Genomic DNA, 15,083 nt, shown 5'->3' on the forward strand with positions numbered 1-15,083 from the left:
ACACCAAGATCTTGGACTCTTTTGGTCCTTGGAGGTCAGTGTGGCCAAAGCAATCAGGAAAGCTTCTGTGAGGGGGTGGGGTTGGAACAGCAGAGGGGAGAGGAAGACTTCCCCGGTAGGTAGAGCGGCTGGGCAAAGGCTTGGGAGTGGGACTGTGTCAGTGTGTGTGAATGTGTGTGTGTGAATGTGTGTGTGATGGGCTTGGGGGTCATGGAGGAAACCCAGGCCAGTGCGGGGGAGGCTTCCCAAGGCCTGCAGACCTGTTCCCCATGCCTGTGGGGTGGGCTGGGTGGGGTGCGGGGCCTGGCTGCTCCCTGCCTCCCCAGCTTGGGCTAATTTTGAGCTGGCTGCTCCGGTTATAGTCTTTGGGACGCCGTGAAGGTGGAAATGTGCTCCCAGAACCGGAGCAGCAAATTATGCCTGAGTCCCAAAGGGGAACGTGTAATTTCGGAAGTTGGACCAGATCTTTGGAGCACTATGTTTAGCTTTATTTTTTCTCCCTCATGCTCTGGTGAACTGCTGGTTTCCCTCTCACCTTTCTAAAAACGAACTGCATTAAAAATAACAGTAAGGCTTCTGTGAGGTTCAGGATGAGAATAGGAGGGGTGGAGCTGCTGCTTGGCCCGGCCGCTCTCTGGGCAGCCGGGGGTTTCACATGGAGTTCATCCGGTCTGTTCTGGGGGCCACACCACACCCACCAACATGAGCCAGCCCCCAGAGCCATCCAGCAGCCTGGCTGGGTGCCCACTGGCCTTTCTGTCTTCCTGCCCAGCTCTGGCTCTGACCAGCCCTGAGGGCTAGTTTAGGGAAGGCGAGGTAGGTAGGTAGGGGATCCCCAGTGATCCCCCTCCACAGAGCAGTGGTGGGTCTGTAGTTCTTGGGCCTTCCCGGCTTCATCGTCCAGGTATTCCAGAGCCCTTCCTGATCCTCAGGTGAGCATACGTCCCAGGCTCTTCCTGCCCGGGAAGGAAGGACGGCTTGGGGCTTGGCCTCCTGTGGACATTCCAGAGCCCCCTGCTCAGGTTCAAAGGAAGAGAGGGTCTAACCCCGGGAGCCCTGGGTTCAGCTGATCTCCCACCCCTCTAGCCCTATGCCCTTGGCTCCGAACGACTTTCTCTCTTTTGAATGTGCTGTGTTTCTTTTTCTTCCTCCACCTCTTGGCACTTGCCAGGCGCCCCCTCCCCCCTACCAACCCCCACCTGGAAGGCATCTCCTGGCCTTGTCCACCTACTCTAGTAGTTATCCACAGAGAGCCCCATCTCCGGGACTATTGTCATGGCCTCTGAAAAAGTCACCTACCTCCAGTTCTTACCCTGAGGCTCTCTGGACCCTGTGGCCCAGAGACTCACCCTGTAAAACATCGATTCACAGTCCCAGAAGATGGCAGGCAAAGATCTGATGCCAGAAAAGGATGCAGAAAACTTTCTGTGGTGTAAGGGAGCATGTTGGACCATACAGCTCTTAGACCCACCCTTATACAGGATTTTGGGAAAGCCACATGATGCCCTGCTTCTTGGCTTTGAGGAAAGAAGACTTGGAAACCTGCACTCAGTTAGGAACAGTGCCCAAGCAGAGGCTGGTGTAGCTCAGCTGTTAGAAGAAAACACAGGGATGACGGGGAGGTTTAAAAGGACCAGGTGGGGCGGGGCATGTGAGAGTGGTACTGGGCCAATGGTGCCAAGCAGTGAGAGAGCAGGCAAGATGCAGGCATCGGCTGCACCCTTCCATGTGCCTCACCTGTGCTATGTGTGCATGGTCTTTATCTCATCCTCGCTTACTGTTGCCCTGGGAGGTGGGCCTTGTGCCCATTTTCCGGATGGGGATGTGGACTTAGAGAGGTCGGAGGGTTGGCCAAGGTCATGCAGCTGGTAAAGCCACGGGGCCAGGATTTGGAGCCAGGCTTGTTCAACACCGAAGCACGTGTTCCTCCCACACCTTTCACAGCCTCCCTAGAGGGAGAGCAGAAGGTGTCTGGTTGGAGAGCACCACATCCTCGGGGCTGTCCAGCCTTTCCTGAAGTGGTTTCTCTAAACCTGTTGCTAACCAGCGTGTTTAATTTGTAGCTTGCAGACGGTCTGTCGGGTTCGGCCCCCACTAACATGACATCTTCTCCATCCAGTCCTCATGTATGTATTGTTCACCTTGTGGGTTCTTTGCTTTCCTTGGGGGGCTGGGAGGGAGGAAGGGATGAGGAGTGGGGAGTGGAGGGAAAGAAAGGAAGTAATTTCCTGAGTCCCAGCAGAAGACAGTTACTTGTCCTGTGCTGTGATGAAGCTGGTGGGGAGAAAGCTTAAGGAAGATTCACAGAAGCATCCCTGAGTTACCTGTTGGTGCATGCTGGGATTTTCCTTAATCCTGTTTACCTGCATGAGGACTGGGGGTGGAGGGGATGACTGGGGTTGCATGGGCCAGTGGAAACAGGGACGTCTCTAGATTAGACTGACTGCTGGGGCATGGGACACGAGAAGCCTCTGTGGGCAATGGCTGGTTGACTTGCTCTGCTGCTCCCAGAGGCACAAAAGGCATGTGTGACTGAGGAAACCCTGACTGTCCCCAGCAGATTCTGAGAGGTCTGCCAGTGCCCATGGTCAGCTCCTGCAGGTCTCAGCAGGCCTACTTCTGTCTGCCTGCACTGATTATTTCCTACATGTATCTGTACGGGTTGTGGGTCCTGCCAGGAAGAGCACCTTGGTGACTGGCGTTCTACATACACTTGTGAAATCCCACGCAGAGGGCCAAGGGGAGCCCCTGAGCTGTAAAGGAGGCAGAAGAGATAGGACCTGCCAAAAGTTCAGTTCCATTCATGACCCCAAGGGGAGGCATTGCTGTATGACGTGTTTTATGGACTTTTAGGAGAAGGCAATCTATTTTAAAATTTTTTCTGATTTATCTGCTCTAGAGAATACAGAAAAAAAGTGTCAGGCAGAAAGTTAAAAACTCTTGTATTCCTACCAGTTGGAGATAAGAACTGTTAAGATATGCCTATATTTTTTGATATATTTTATGTACATGTACATACTTTTTTTTTTACAAAATGCAATCATATTGTACTTTTTAATAATCTGTCTTTTCTTTTACTTAAAAGTATATTGTGAATGTTTTTCCATGTCTTTAAATGTTTTTAAAAATAGGGTGGCATGTCATTTCATTATGTGGACATCCATAATGTTTTAACTATTGTCTTATCATTGGACATTTAATTTTCTAATTTCTATTGTCTTATTTTATGTACCTCAGAGGGGTGATTTTTAATTTACTTTGTATAGGTCCAGTCCATTTTTCGTTAAGTTTACCCATATGTATTTTATAGCCTGTGTTGCTATCTAAGTGATCCCTATGTCACTTTTTTTCCCTATGTCTTTGTCTAACTGGTTATTGCTAGAATCTAAAAAAATAATATTTTTATATATTTACTTTGAAACATACTCTCTATTAAGCTCCTTTATTAGTTCTGACAGTTGTTAACTGATTCTGTTGGGTTTTCCAGGTAGGTAAGATTTTTTTCTTCAAACAATAATAAGTATGTAAATTTTTCCTAATAGTTATACCTTATTTCTTTTTCCAAAATGACATTCGATAGTTGAGATGCTAGTGAGCAAACTTAGTTACTGATTCTAATGAGAAGGCCTCTACCATTTTTTCATTAATTATGATAATGATTGGTAGTTTCAGATAGATATTCTTGATTTTTGTCAAGGTTGTGTTCTTTATTATGAGTTTACTAATAGTTTAAAAATTAGGTATGGGAGTTTAATTTTATCCGGTGCGGTTTGGCATTTACCAAGTCGATCATTTTGTTTTCCATTGTTCTGTTAATATAATGTATAATTGTCCTGCATTCCTGGAGTAAACCCAAATGGGTCTGTTGACCATGATATTACAGTTACTGCACCTGAAGTCCTCTTATTCAATCAATTAAGAAAAGTAGATGGTTGGCTAATTGAAAAAGTTGATTAAATAGAGACTCATTAAAAGTCATACGTTATGTACCATAAACAATTTATTTCTAACCGTATCCATGTATCTTCATTTTTCAATTATTTGACATGTGCTAAGGCCTCTTTGAATTTGGATTTGTCATTTGAGTGTCACATGATTCTTCAGGTATAAACCACATCCCAAGTGCATTACCTATGGCTTTTTCTTTAGGTTTATTAAAGTTTGATGAGACTTTAAGAATACCTGCCAAAACTTTGTGTGGAGCCCTTTTAAAGATGAAGGTCCCTTCCTTGCACCTCTTTTGTTATCTCACTTATCTTTAACTTCCATCATTAAAACAAAACAAAACAAAACAGCAGCATTGATTTTCATAGATAAAATGCCCTTTCTTTTTAAATTCAAATTTTCTATCATTTGTAATATTTGCATTAATCTAATTACCATCTTAATACAACGGGCATAAATGGGTTTAAGAACAAGTACCATTGACTCTTGGTCAACATACAGCTCATCCCCTTTGAGCTGCAGTGGACATTCTAGGTTCGCTGCAGGTTTTCACCTGGCTCTGGACCACAGTCAAAGTTAGTCCAAGAGAATGGATAGTGTTTGTTAATCCTGGGTAAGGGGAAGTTTGTAACTAGAACTTCTTCAATATATCATTGAGTTGGATTTGCTATTACTTATTTAGGATTTTTGCACCTATTGATAAAGACTACTTTTAGGTTATCTTTCCAGGTTTTGATATCAGGGTTATAATAGTTTCATACAGCACTTTTTTTGTGGTGTACTCTCATTTTCTGTACTCTTGAGCAGTCTCTATGAATTACAATTATTATTTCTTAAAAAGTTAAATACATTTGTTCCACTTTTTATGAATCTGAATGGTGCAAGTTGGAAATTGCATGATATAAACATTTTAATGGTCTTGCTTATGTATGAAATATGTAGTAACATAAATCAACTTAAATTTAAAAAAAATGCTTAACAGTTATGTAATTTAAAAGGTGGTGGCCAAGTGAATTGTGTTTATGGTTTAGCTGGTTAATAGGATACCCATTATCTTTTCTGGAAAATAGTGTTATGTGAGTTTTGGATTATAAAACATTTTCAGGGATGCATCTCTAGTACAATTGTAAACAGTGCATCAACCCTGTGTTCCAGTGTAAAATTTTGGGAGGACATTCTTTGATCACTTTCTACGTTTTAGTCAGTTTTGTGGCTTACATGTTCACAGATAGTGCCTGTTAGTACATATTATTAAAACAAAAGAAAATACTTCAGTATCTGTTCTGTTTTTCCCCCACATTCCTAATTTTGTAGATGTGTGTTTTTTATCTTTCTTATTAGGCTTAATATCATTTTATCTATTTTATAGTTGTTTTTCATCCAAAGAACCAGCTTTTTGAAAATACCATTAAGTTAATTACTTTAAATTCTGGGCTCAAGTCGTTTTTAAGCTCTCTTCCTATGAAATTCCTATTATGTATATTTTATCTATCACTTCATCTTTCTCTCTATTGCTTCAACCATTTTTTAAAAGGACATATTTGTGTACATTTTTTTCCAAAAATTCTAGAGTTTTGCTTTTCACACTTAAGTTGTTAATCCCTCTGAATTGATGTGTGTGCATGTGTATGTAAAGTGTGAAGTGGAGATTAGATTTTCCTTTTTTTCCCCATGTAGATAACCAGTGAATCCATATCATTATAGAAAGATCTGTCCTTTCTTATTGATTATAAATGATAGCTGTGTCATGTATCAGGTTACTATTTAAGTGTAGGTCTGTTTGTGGGCTCTCTATTCTGTTCCATTGATCTGTTTGTCTTCCATGCAATAATACTATACTGTCTTACTTAAAATATTACTGTTTTATAATAAGCCTTGATATCTGGTAAAGGGAATAGTCCACCTTGTTAATTTTCAGGAGTGTTATTGTTATTCTTGTCCTTTGCTTTTCACCTCAGTTTTAGAATCAGCTTGTCAATTTCTTTTTAAAAACTGTTGTGATTTGTGACTGAGCTACAGTGAATTTCTGGATCAATTTGTAGAGAACCAGTATTTTTATAGTGTTAGCTTTTGACCATGAACATGACGTAGTTCTCCATTTATTTAGATCCTTTTTAACGTCTTTCAATAAGCATTTATAATTTTCTCCAAAAAGTCTGTTACTGCTTTTATTAGATTTAAAAATCTAATAGCTAGTTTATCTTTAGTGGTATTTTTACTTGGGGTTTTTAAGGTTAATTTTCTAATTATTATTTTTTTGCTCATATGTAAATGATTTTAATTCTCATATGCTGGTGTTATATCCAGAAACTCTGTGGAACTTGCCTGTTAATTCTACTCATTTGAGGATTCTTCGGGGGTTTTTTTCTGTGTAGTAAATTATACAATTTGTGATTAATCACAGTTTTGATTCTTCTGGGTACTTTTTATTTCTTTTTCTTGTTTGCTGTTTATTTTTTTTGTCTTATTGTACTGGCTAGGACCTTTAGTTTAATATTCCATGTAACTTGATACTGGAGAGTTTTCTTATCTGCTCTTAATTTAAAAGTGCATATTTTTATTTTTCACAAATGAGTATGAAATTTATCAGGTAAATGATTATTAGCAAAGAGTTTTCTTTTTTATCATGAATGATGTTAAATTTTATTGAATGTTCTTTTTGTATCTGTTGAGGCGATCATATGATTTACTCCCTTTAATCTGTTAAAATAGTGAATTACCTTTACACACACACACACACACACACACACACACACACACACACACACACTTAATGCTGAAACAACTTTGCATTTCTGAAAAAACATATTCTGGTCATGATATATTATCTTTTTAGATTTATTGCAGACATTTAGTTTAGTAATTTTTTTTGCATCAATTTTTGACTGATAATGACCTGAAGTTTCTTTCTTTTTTATACTCTCCTTTTAAGCTTTTGATATTTAGATAATGCTAATCTTACAAATACTTAGAGTGTATTTGCTCTGTTTCTAGTCTCTGAATGAATGACCAAAGATTGCCATTATCTCTTGCCTGAAGGGTACATTCACTTGTAAACTCTTCAGATTTAACATTCTTCTTGGGGTTTAAACTGGTGACGTGATTTAAAAACATGTTTATAGGACCTTTGAGATTTTCTGTTTCTATGTGAGTCACTTTTAGTGATTTATATTTTATCACTCAAAGTTTATAGTTCATGGAATAACGTTTTTCTTACATTAAAAAGAAATTCCCTCAATTTAGTTAAGCCTCCTTTCATTCCAAAGGTTATATTTTATTATTTGTATCAGAAATTAAGTTTTTTTTAGTCTCTTCATAGAACCAGTTTTTAGCTCTGGTCATCTTTTATTATGTCCTTGTTTTCTAGTTTATTAATTTCTTTTTAAAATTATCTCATTCCTTCTATTTTGGGGAGGTTTGTTATATTTTTGTCTTAATTGCTATGTCTATTTTATTGATTTTCAGACGTTCATTTTTTCAAAAATGTAAACACAAGACTATAAATTTCTATCTAAGTACTGCTTTATGCATCCTGCAGGTTTTGATAAATGGTATTTTTTAAATTATTTTCCAGTTTGAGTATTTTCTGATTTCTGTTATATTTCTTTCTGACACCCGAATTGTTTAAAAGTATGTTTTAGAAGTTCTGAATTTCTTGGTTCTTGTTGGTTTCTAGCTTAACTGTACTGTTGTTTAGAGAATTCGGTCTGTGTGTAATGTTTCTTGACACTTGCTTCATGGCCTGGTCAGGTTGACTTTTGTTAACTGTCCTATGTGCACTGGAAGGGGAATGTGTATTTTCCATGTGTGTTTTACATATAATATACCCATTTAGGTCAGATTTGTTAATTATGTTAGTCTATTATTTTCTGACATTTGTGTGTGTGTGGTTTATCGATTTCTGAAAGAGGTGTATGAAAATATTCTGCTGTGCTGTCATTTTTGTGGTTTTTTTCTTAGGATTCTGCCTACTTTTTCTTTATGTGTTTGATGCTGTGTAATTAAGCTCAGACAAGTTTATAATTCTTCCATCTTCCTAGGGAATTTAATCTTCTAACAACATGTAGTGAACCCCCACTCCTTTGCCTTTTATAATTTCTGCTAATGAACTTTGCCTTAAAGCCTGTTTTGTCCCATGTTAGTATAGCTATACCAGCTTTCTTTTAGTATTTTTCTAGCATAACTTTTTCTAACTTTTAACTTTCAACTTTTTTGTGACTATTTTAGGTGTCTCTCCTGCAAACAGCAGTTAAATGGATTTTTAAAATGCATTCTGACAATATTGTTCTTTTAACTTGTGAATTGGAGAGTCTAATGTGTTGCATTTATTTATATATTTGGATTTATTTTTGCTATCTTATTTTGTATCTCTATTAGTTATGCCCCCTTTTTCCTCTTTTTTTTTTTTTGGCTTGAGAGATTACCCATCCCCCCTTTATTGTCTCTTCTCTTCTAGGTTTTAAAACTGTATGTTGTTTATATTCCTTTAGTGATTAGTATACACAAACTTTAATGTACCTATTCAACTTAGCAAAGTCTAAATTTAACTGGTTTTTATAGCCTCCTCCAGAATATTGCAAGGAACTTACAATGCTTTAACTCTAATCACTTACCGATTTACAAACTTTTGTTCAATATTTTAATTTTATATTTATAAGCCACATTTTTAAGCAATACCTTTTAAGTAATCAATTTTTCTAGTAAAAAGGAACTCACAGTTACTATTTCTTTTCATACATCAGACTTCTTCCTCCTAGTATCATATTATTTACTTTTTATCACCCTCGCCTGAGGATATGTTTATTGATTCTAGAGAGAGAGAAAAGGGGAGAGAGGAAGAAACATCAATGTGAGAAACATTGATCGGTTGCCTCCCATATGCGCCCCCACTGGGGATCGAACCCACAACTTTATGGTGTACGACATGACACTCCAACCAACTGAGCCACCCTGCCAGGGCTCGCTAGCATCATCATTTTTCTCTATGAAGAGCCTATAGAAATTCCTTTAATGAGGGTCAGATCATGATAAAATTGATCATTTTTAAATTATTGTTGAAAATATTTTTATTTCACCCTTAGTTTGGAAGTGCTAGTTTCCTGGACACTTATATCTGTCAGCACTTTGAAGATTTATTTCACTGTCTCTGGCTTCCATCCTGCTCTTGTCCACCAAAACCTGAGGGCTGTTTTCTGTTTTTCTTTTAATTAGGTCTGAGTATTTCTCAATCATTATCTTTTTAAATAGTACCTAGTCCCCATTCTCTGTCATTTCCTTCTAGAACTCTATGTTGGATTGTCCTTATTTTTCATGTCAGGTCAACTTTTTTTCATATTACTTATATCTTTGTGTTGCACTCTGGTTAATTTCTGAAGCTATATCTCCTAGTTCATGTAGTCTTTAGTTGTTTCTAGTACCTATTTAACCCTATCAATTGAGTTTCTAGTCTTAATATTGTATTTTTTATCTTGAAAAATTTCTTTTCCCCCCCAAATCTGCTTGCTTATTTTGGAAAGTCTCTTGTTTCTTTGCCATATTTTTAATGCCTTTTATTTTTTAAACAGTTTTTTCCCTTAAAGTCCTAATTTTGATAATTTTGTTCTAACGGGCCTGATCCGCAGTTGGTGTTTCTAGCTGACTCTTGCTTATGGTGCCTTGTTCCCTGTGTGTTTCACTATTTCGATTGTGTGAACTCATGTTCCTTGGAGCTTTATCTGAGAGTTCTTTGAGGTCTGGACAAAAGTCACATTCTTTCAGAGATGATATGTGTTTACTTTTACCAGATGCCTGGAAATACTACAAGTGCAGATTCACTTAAAACTGAATGTTCAGCCTGGTCTTTTTGGGTCCACAATTAGTTTGCTTTTGGTTCCTTATTCCTCTGGATTTTTGCTTGCTTATTTGCCCCAAGGAATTTTTTTTATTTTTTATTTTATTATTATTGTTATTTTTGTAACATTCCTATCAGCTCAGTCATTCATTCAGAGAGGATTTTGGAGATACCTATTAATTTAAGTGTTTTTACTTGGAGGGTTCCTCTGGTCCTCTAGATTGTCATTTTGCTGGAAATCAGTGTCTTTTTTAAGATTGTTGTTCCATTACAGTTGTCCCAGTTTTCCCCCCTTTGCCCTCCTCTGCCCAGCCCACTCCCCCTCCTGCAGCCAACCCCACACGGTTGTCGAAGTCCATGGGCCATTCATACATGTGCTTTGATTAATCCCTTCCCCTTCTTCCCATCATTATCCCCCTCCCCGCCAAACGCTGTCAATCTGTTCCATGTTTCTGTGTCTCTGATTCTATTTCGCTCATTAGTTTATTTTGTTCATTAGATTCCTCTTATAAGCGAGGTTACATGGTATTTTTCTTTCACTGACTGGCTTATTTCACTTAGCGTAATATTCTCCAGTTCCATCCATGCTATCACGGAAGATAGGAGTTGCTTCTTTCTTTCTGCTAGGTAGTATTCCCTAGTAAATATACCAGTTTTTTTACTCATCTACTGCTGGGCACTTAGGCTGTTTCTAGTACTAGGCTATTGTAAATATTACAGTTTTAAGTTTGAGAGTCATGTTTGTCTTCATGCAGGTTATATTTAGGACCGCAAACCTAACTTCTTGTCTGTGGTATCCTCTTGAGACTTCCTCTGTGCATAAATTAGTCATTTGGTTTCTTTTATTTTTTTTACTCAATTCTTTATCATACCACTTGTCTTGTCTTAATCTACATACCGCTCCTCTTGTTTTGAACGTTACTCTCTTCTCTCTGTCTTTACAGAGGGAAGTCCTTGCTTGTCAAGTACTGGGAGCTCAGATGGCTTCTGCCCATCAGTGCATGGACTCCTTCTAATCTCAAACTCAGATAAAAGGAAGAAGGAAAGAGTCAAAGGATGCTCTGTTTTTATTTGGCAAGTTAGGAATCCAGCAGGGAGGAGAAGGAAGAAGGAAAGCAGGCTCAGAGGCTTTTCTATTGGGCTAAAGAGTTTGTTTTCTGTTTGCTGAGGCCGTCTGGGGTTAGCCGGCCGGTGAGGGCCACAGCTCTTGCCTACGACTCCACTCCTGTGTAAGTAAAGGAGACCTGGTTCTCTCCCAGCAGGCCCACCAGGAGGGGTGTTCTTTTAGGGAAGTTCCTGTAGTCTTGTCTGGGTGGATGGATCCTTAACCCTGTGGGCGCTGTTCTCAGGGCTGGATACGTCTTTCTCAAGTCTCTGAAGGGAGTTTGCCAGTTTATGAAGTCACAGTGAGAAATCCTTCTGCCTAATGGATGTGACCTTGGCTAGTGGTCCAGCTGTTGTCCCTCAATAGGCTCAGCGATTGGGAAGCCAAATTGTGATTGGAAGTGAGTGAGGAATCAGACTGAGGAGAGAGAATTCTGTGATTTGAAATTTAGCGGCAGCTGACCAGCGTGGGTGGATGTATCTGCCTTCAAAAGTGGGGACAGCTTTAGTCCCTAAGCCCATGTCCCTTCTCCCCTGATGGTGCTGATGTGAACAACTGTCAACAGTGAACCCTTACTCCTCTTTTCCTCTGTTTCCAGGACTGACCAATTCCTTTTTCTCACAGACACATACTTTCTTTAGGTTTATTAATACAGTCTACTCACTTAGGGTTAAGGCTTAGTGTAGGAGCCACTCTTCCCCCGTGAGGTGATTTTGCCTCTCTTTGCTTTGAACAACCACGCATTGATTTCATGGTCTGATTCTCTAAGGACAGACCCATTTGCCTTAATTGGGGGAATGCCTCATTGCACAGCTCATGAGTACTGACAACAATTTATCCAAAGACTTTGAAGCAAAGGTTTTCTGAGCAAAGGAATCAATTACAGGGTGTGGCTCCTAAGTGAGGAAGCATTTCCAGAAGGCATCCAAGGCAGTTTGTCTCAGAACTCATGGTTGCACCTCTGAACTCAAGAGTTTGAGGGAGAGTATTTTAACTTCAATAACATCAGTGGTTTTACCTGTACTTTTGTATATATCAGTTGTGTTAATTAGGAAGATACTTACCTTCTTAAAATAGGTTTCTTAAGGACATGTTATTTGGCAATATTGGTTTAGCAGGACTTACTGTATGTGTTTAAAAGTAACAAAACTATACTTCTTTAAAAATATCTCCTGTTCAGATGTGTTGCCAGTGCAGCCTGGCCGCCCCCCACTCCCATTAGTTCTGATTAAGGAGGTTTGATGCCTGTCACTGCGTGTGATCTGGACCTTCCTTTGTGAGTCATTCCTTCTCTCATTTTCTCAGAGCAAATACAAATCGCCCATCAAATGACAAGTGAAGGCACAGGGGAGGCAAGGGGAGGGAAATCAGAGCCGAAATCTGTTAGCTATTTGGAGTAATTGGTTATTTGCTGTGTTTGCTGGTTGGGAAGCAGAGCACATACTTTACGGTCTCTCCTGTTACGGGGGCTGGAGTCACCCGCCGATATTGGATCCTCGTTGCCGGAGCCCTTGGCTCAGGGCGCCTTTCCCCTGCTTGGCATTCCTGTGGTCTCCTCGGGGGTGCACCCCTCCTCCCTGGATGCACACTGCAGGGGGGACAGCCCAGGGTGAAACTCGTCTGGCAAACTCCAGGGCCTCATCAGGGAGGAGGAGGCCCCAGCCCCCTCCCGCCAGCCGTCCTTGCTTCCGCCTCCGCCTCACCGTACTCCCCTCTTCCTCAGAGGTCTTTCCCCTCATCCACAAGGGACCTGTTTTCCCATCCAGAGAAAAAAGGTTCTTCTCTTCCCAGAGGGAAATTCTCAACTCTCCTTGGAAATCTGCAGTACACAAAGTTCTCTCTGAGGTCTAATTCAATGCCTTTTTTACCCCTATTGGTCCTATCACCATCCCTGTGCCCTTCTGCCACCTAGCCTTGGTCAAATCAATGCTTGGAACTTGCTGCTGAATACAAGTCCCCCTGAGGATGCTCAGTGAAGCTTACTAACCTACCCAGTGTCCTTACCTCTCTTGCATTCACTGAGACATTGGGAAACAAGACTGAATTAGCAGCAAGTTTAAAATATAAAATATTTCAAAAGTAATGTGATTTTGTGTATGGAAATGCACACAGTAACTAGAAAGTCAGTTGACTTTGGCACATAGTAGGCACCCCCAAAATACTTTTTAAATTGAATTTAAGATAACTGAGATTAGTGTCCATAGTTTGATGAATGCTTCTGCAGTTCTGGGAAGGCCTTCAAAAATAGTTTTTCTCTGAAGTAGATTGTTGGAACTCTTGGTAAGCAAAATTGTCTACATAAGCAAAATGAAGGTAAGGTAAGCTTTGGCCCAGGCCCTCTTGGAATCATCTCAGATTCTGAATTAGTGATGTCTCATTGCTTTCTTCCTAAGTTTGAAGACTCTGATGGAGTCTCCTTTCATTCAACCTACTGGATAGATTCCATTTCTCGGGGCTTTCTGCGTGGGGGGCATGTGGTCATGCTGTCCTCTGGGGACTGAGTCATGGACCCACATATCTACCTTGGGCTCCTGAGTTGGGAAAGGGCCAGCAAGCTGGGATTCCTCTCCCCACTTGGGTCCCCCATCTGGAACGGGCCAATAGTCAAATTTGACCCTTCTCTGCTCACCATCTGCTTGACTTCGCCAGATTTCAGGCACACTTATTCACTCGGCCTTTTGGAAGCAATTCAGCATTTGGTGAAAGGTCTTCCCTTCCCTCCCGCCTCTTCTAGTCCAGCTTGAAGTAAGAGTAAGCAGAGCAGTGATCCCCCTTCAACAGACACAGGGGCAGGACTGCAAAAAGTGTCAACAAGAGGTTGAAAGCCCAGTGTTCCACTTGTGGAAATAATTAAGTGATTTTTGTTACGAGTGTGTCGAGTTCTGCTGAATTAACATGGTAGCTGGCGGTGGGCGTATGTTTCTGTGGTTTGGGGGGCATGAGAGAGGTTCAGTATGCATGGGGTGGGGTAGGTTTGAAATTGGGGTACCTGCATATCTGGGGGTTTGTCTGATCTACATGTAGGGATGAGTACTTGTATGTTACCCCTGTGTTTGTATTAGTGTGTGCGTGAGCAAATAGGCTCTGTTTCTTAAGCTTTAGGGCATTAATAAAAGAATTAGAGGAATCATCATAGTATTTTTTCAGCTATGCACATGTCAAGCCATGCGGCAGCAGTGTTGGGGATCAAACTGATGACATTGACAATATCAACAAGAAGATTTATCACGGTAAACTGTACAGGTCACAGGATGTCTTCCCAGGCATCAACTCAGGGCCTCACAATAACCTCAGTTGGCTTGGTATATCATTACTATCTTGATGATAATGATTTGTGCTATAATAGAAATTACTTTCAACACAGTCTACATGTCTGCCTCTGTGTTGACATAGGTAATGAAGGCCTGCTTAAAATTATTAAAAGGAAAAATGGACTTCTTTTTAGGGGTGGGTGTATAGGTCAATATAGTGACCCAAGGTGTAACATTATAACTTTGGTGATAACTGCCTTTGACCAGGAACTTTTCTCTTTGATTCAAGTGGTCACCATGCAGGAGAGAAGGCAAGTGATGTGACCCCTCCTCTGCACTTTATTTGCTTCACAGAAAGGCAGGCTCAGATTGTTATTATCAATTTTGCCGCTCATATTTATGAAATGTGTTAGGCCCACTGAATGAAAATGGGAGATTAAATGTTCGGAATGTGCTGTGCTGATTTGGGTCTTCGGAGGGATTAGAGTGCCCATTAGACTGGATCAGGCCTGTAGAAGAATGTCTTTGTTACATGGCTCTGGTTGCTCAGGAACTGAATGTTGGCTATTAGCTGAAATTGGAGAGGCTGCCAATTCGTGCCTTGATCAGACTATTTTTTCTTGGCTGACTGAACGATGAGTGGCCTTGAACCTTGGACATGGGAAAACAAAGTTTTAATGGTCAGACTTTTTGCCAAAGCCTGAGATGACACTTCAACAATCAAGCCTTTTGCATTTGTTTTTTTTTCTTGCCACGGTCCAGGACTGGATGCCTAGCTCTTGCCAAATGAGGTCAAGAACACACTTGAAATTAGAGGACATCTGACCCTTTGGAGCTTTGGGTTATGGGGTTCCACCAACATCAGAGGGTTGGTTGGCTTTGGCACATCCAGGTTAAGACATGGAAGGGCTATTCTGTTTCTGTGGGGCTCGTTGCTATGGATATGCTAACT

The 15,083-nt window shown here is 40.4% G+C and overlaps 1 protein-coding gene across 18 annotated transcripts in view; it reads left to right on the forward strand.

Moving 5' to 3' along the window:
• DYSF (dysferlin) overlaps nt 1-15,083 on the forward strand; it is a 203,963-nt gene that overhangs the window by 150,556 nt on the left and 38,324 nt on the right. For 9 of the 18 annotated variants that reach the window (XM_054586835.1, XM_054586839.1, XM_054586845.1 and 6 more), the window contains one exon: nt 2,064-2,126. The exons of the other annotated variants lie outside the window; for them this stretch is intronic. In XM_054586835.1, coding sequence (XP_054442810.1) covers nt 2,064-2,126 — 63 coding nt within the window. The remainder of the gene's footprint in view (nt 1-2,063; nt 2,127-15,083) is intronic. 18 annotated transcript variants of the gene reach the window in all.

The sequence above is a fragment of the Pteronotus mesoamericanus genome, unplaced genomic scaffold (genome assembly GCF_021234165.1).
Source record: "Pteronotus mesoamericanus isolate MK-2021 breed Mesoamerican mustached bat unplaced genomic scaffold, CSHL_Meso_final contig_98, whole genome shotgun sequence".
Lineage (NCBI taxonomy): Eukaryota > Metazoa > Chordata > Mammalia > Chiroptera > Mormoopidae > Pteronotus > Pteronotus mesoamericanus.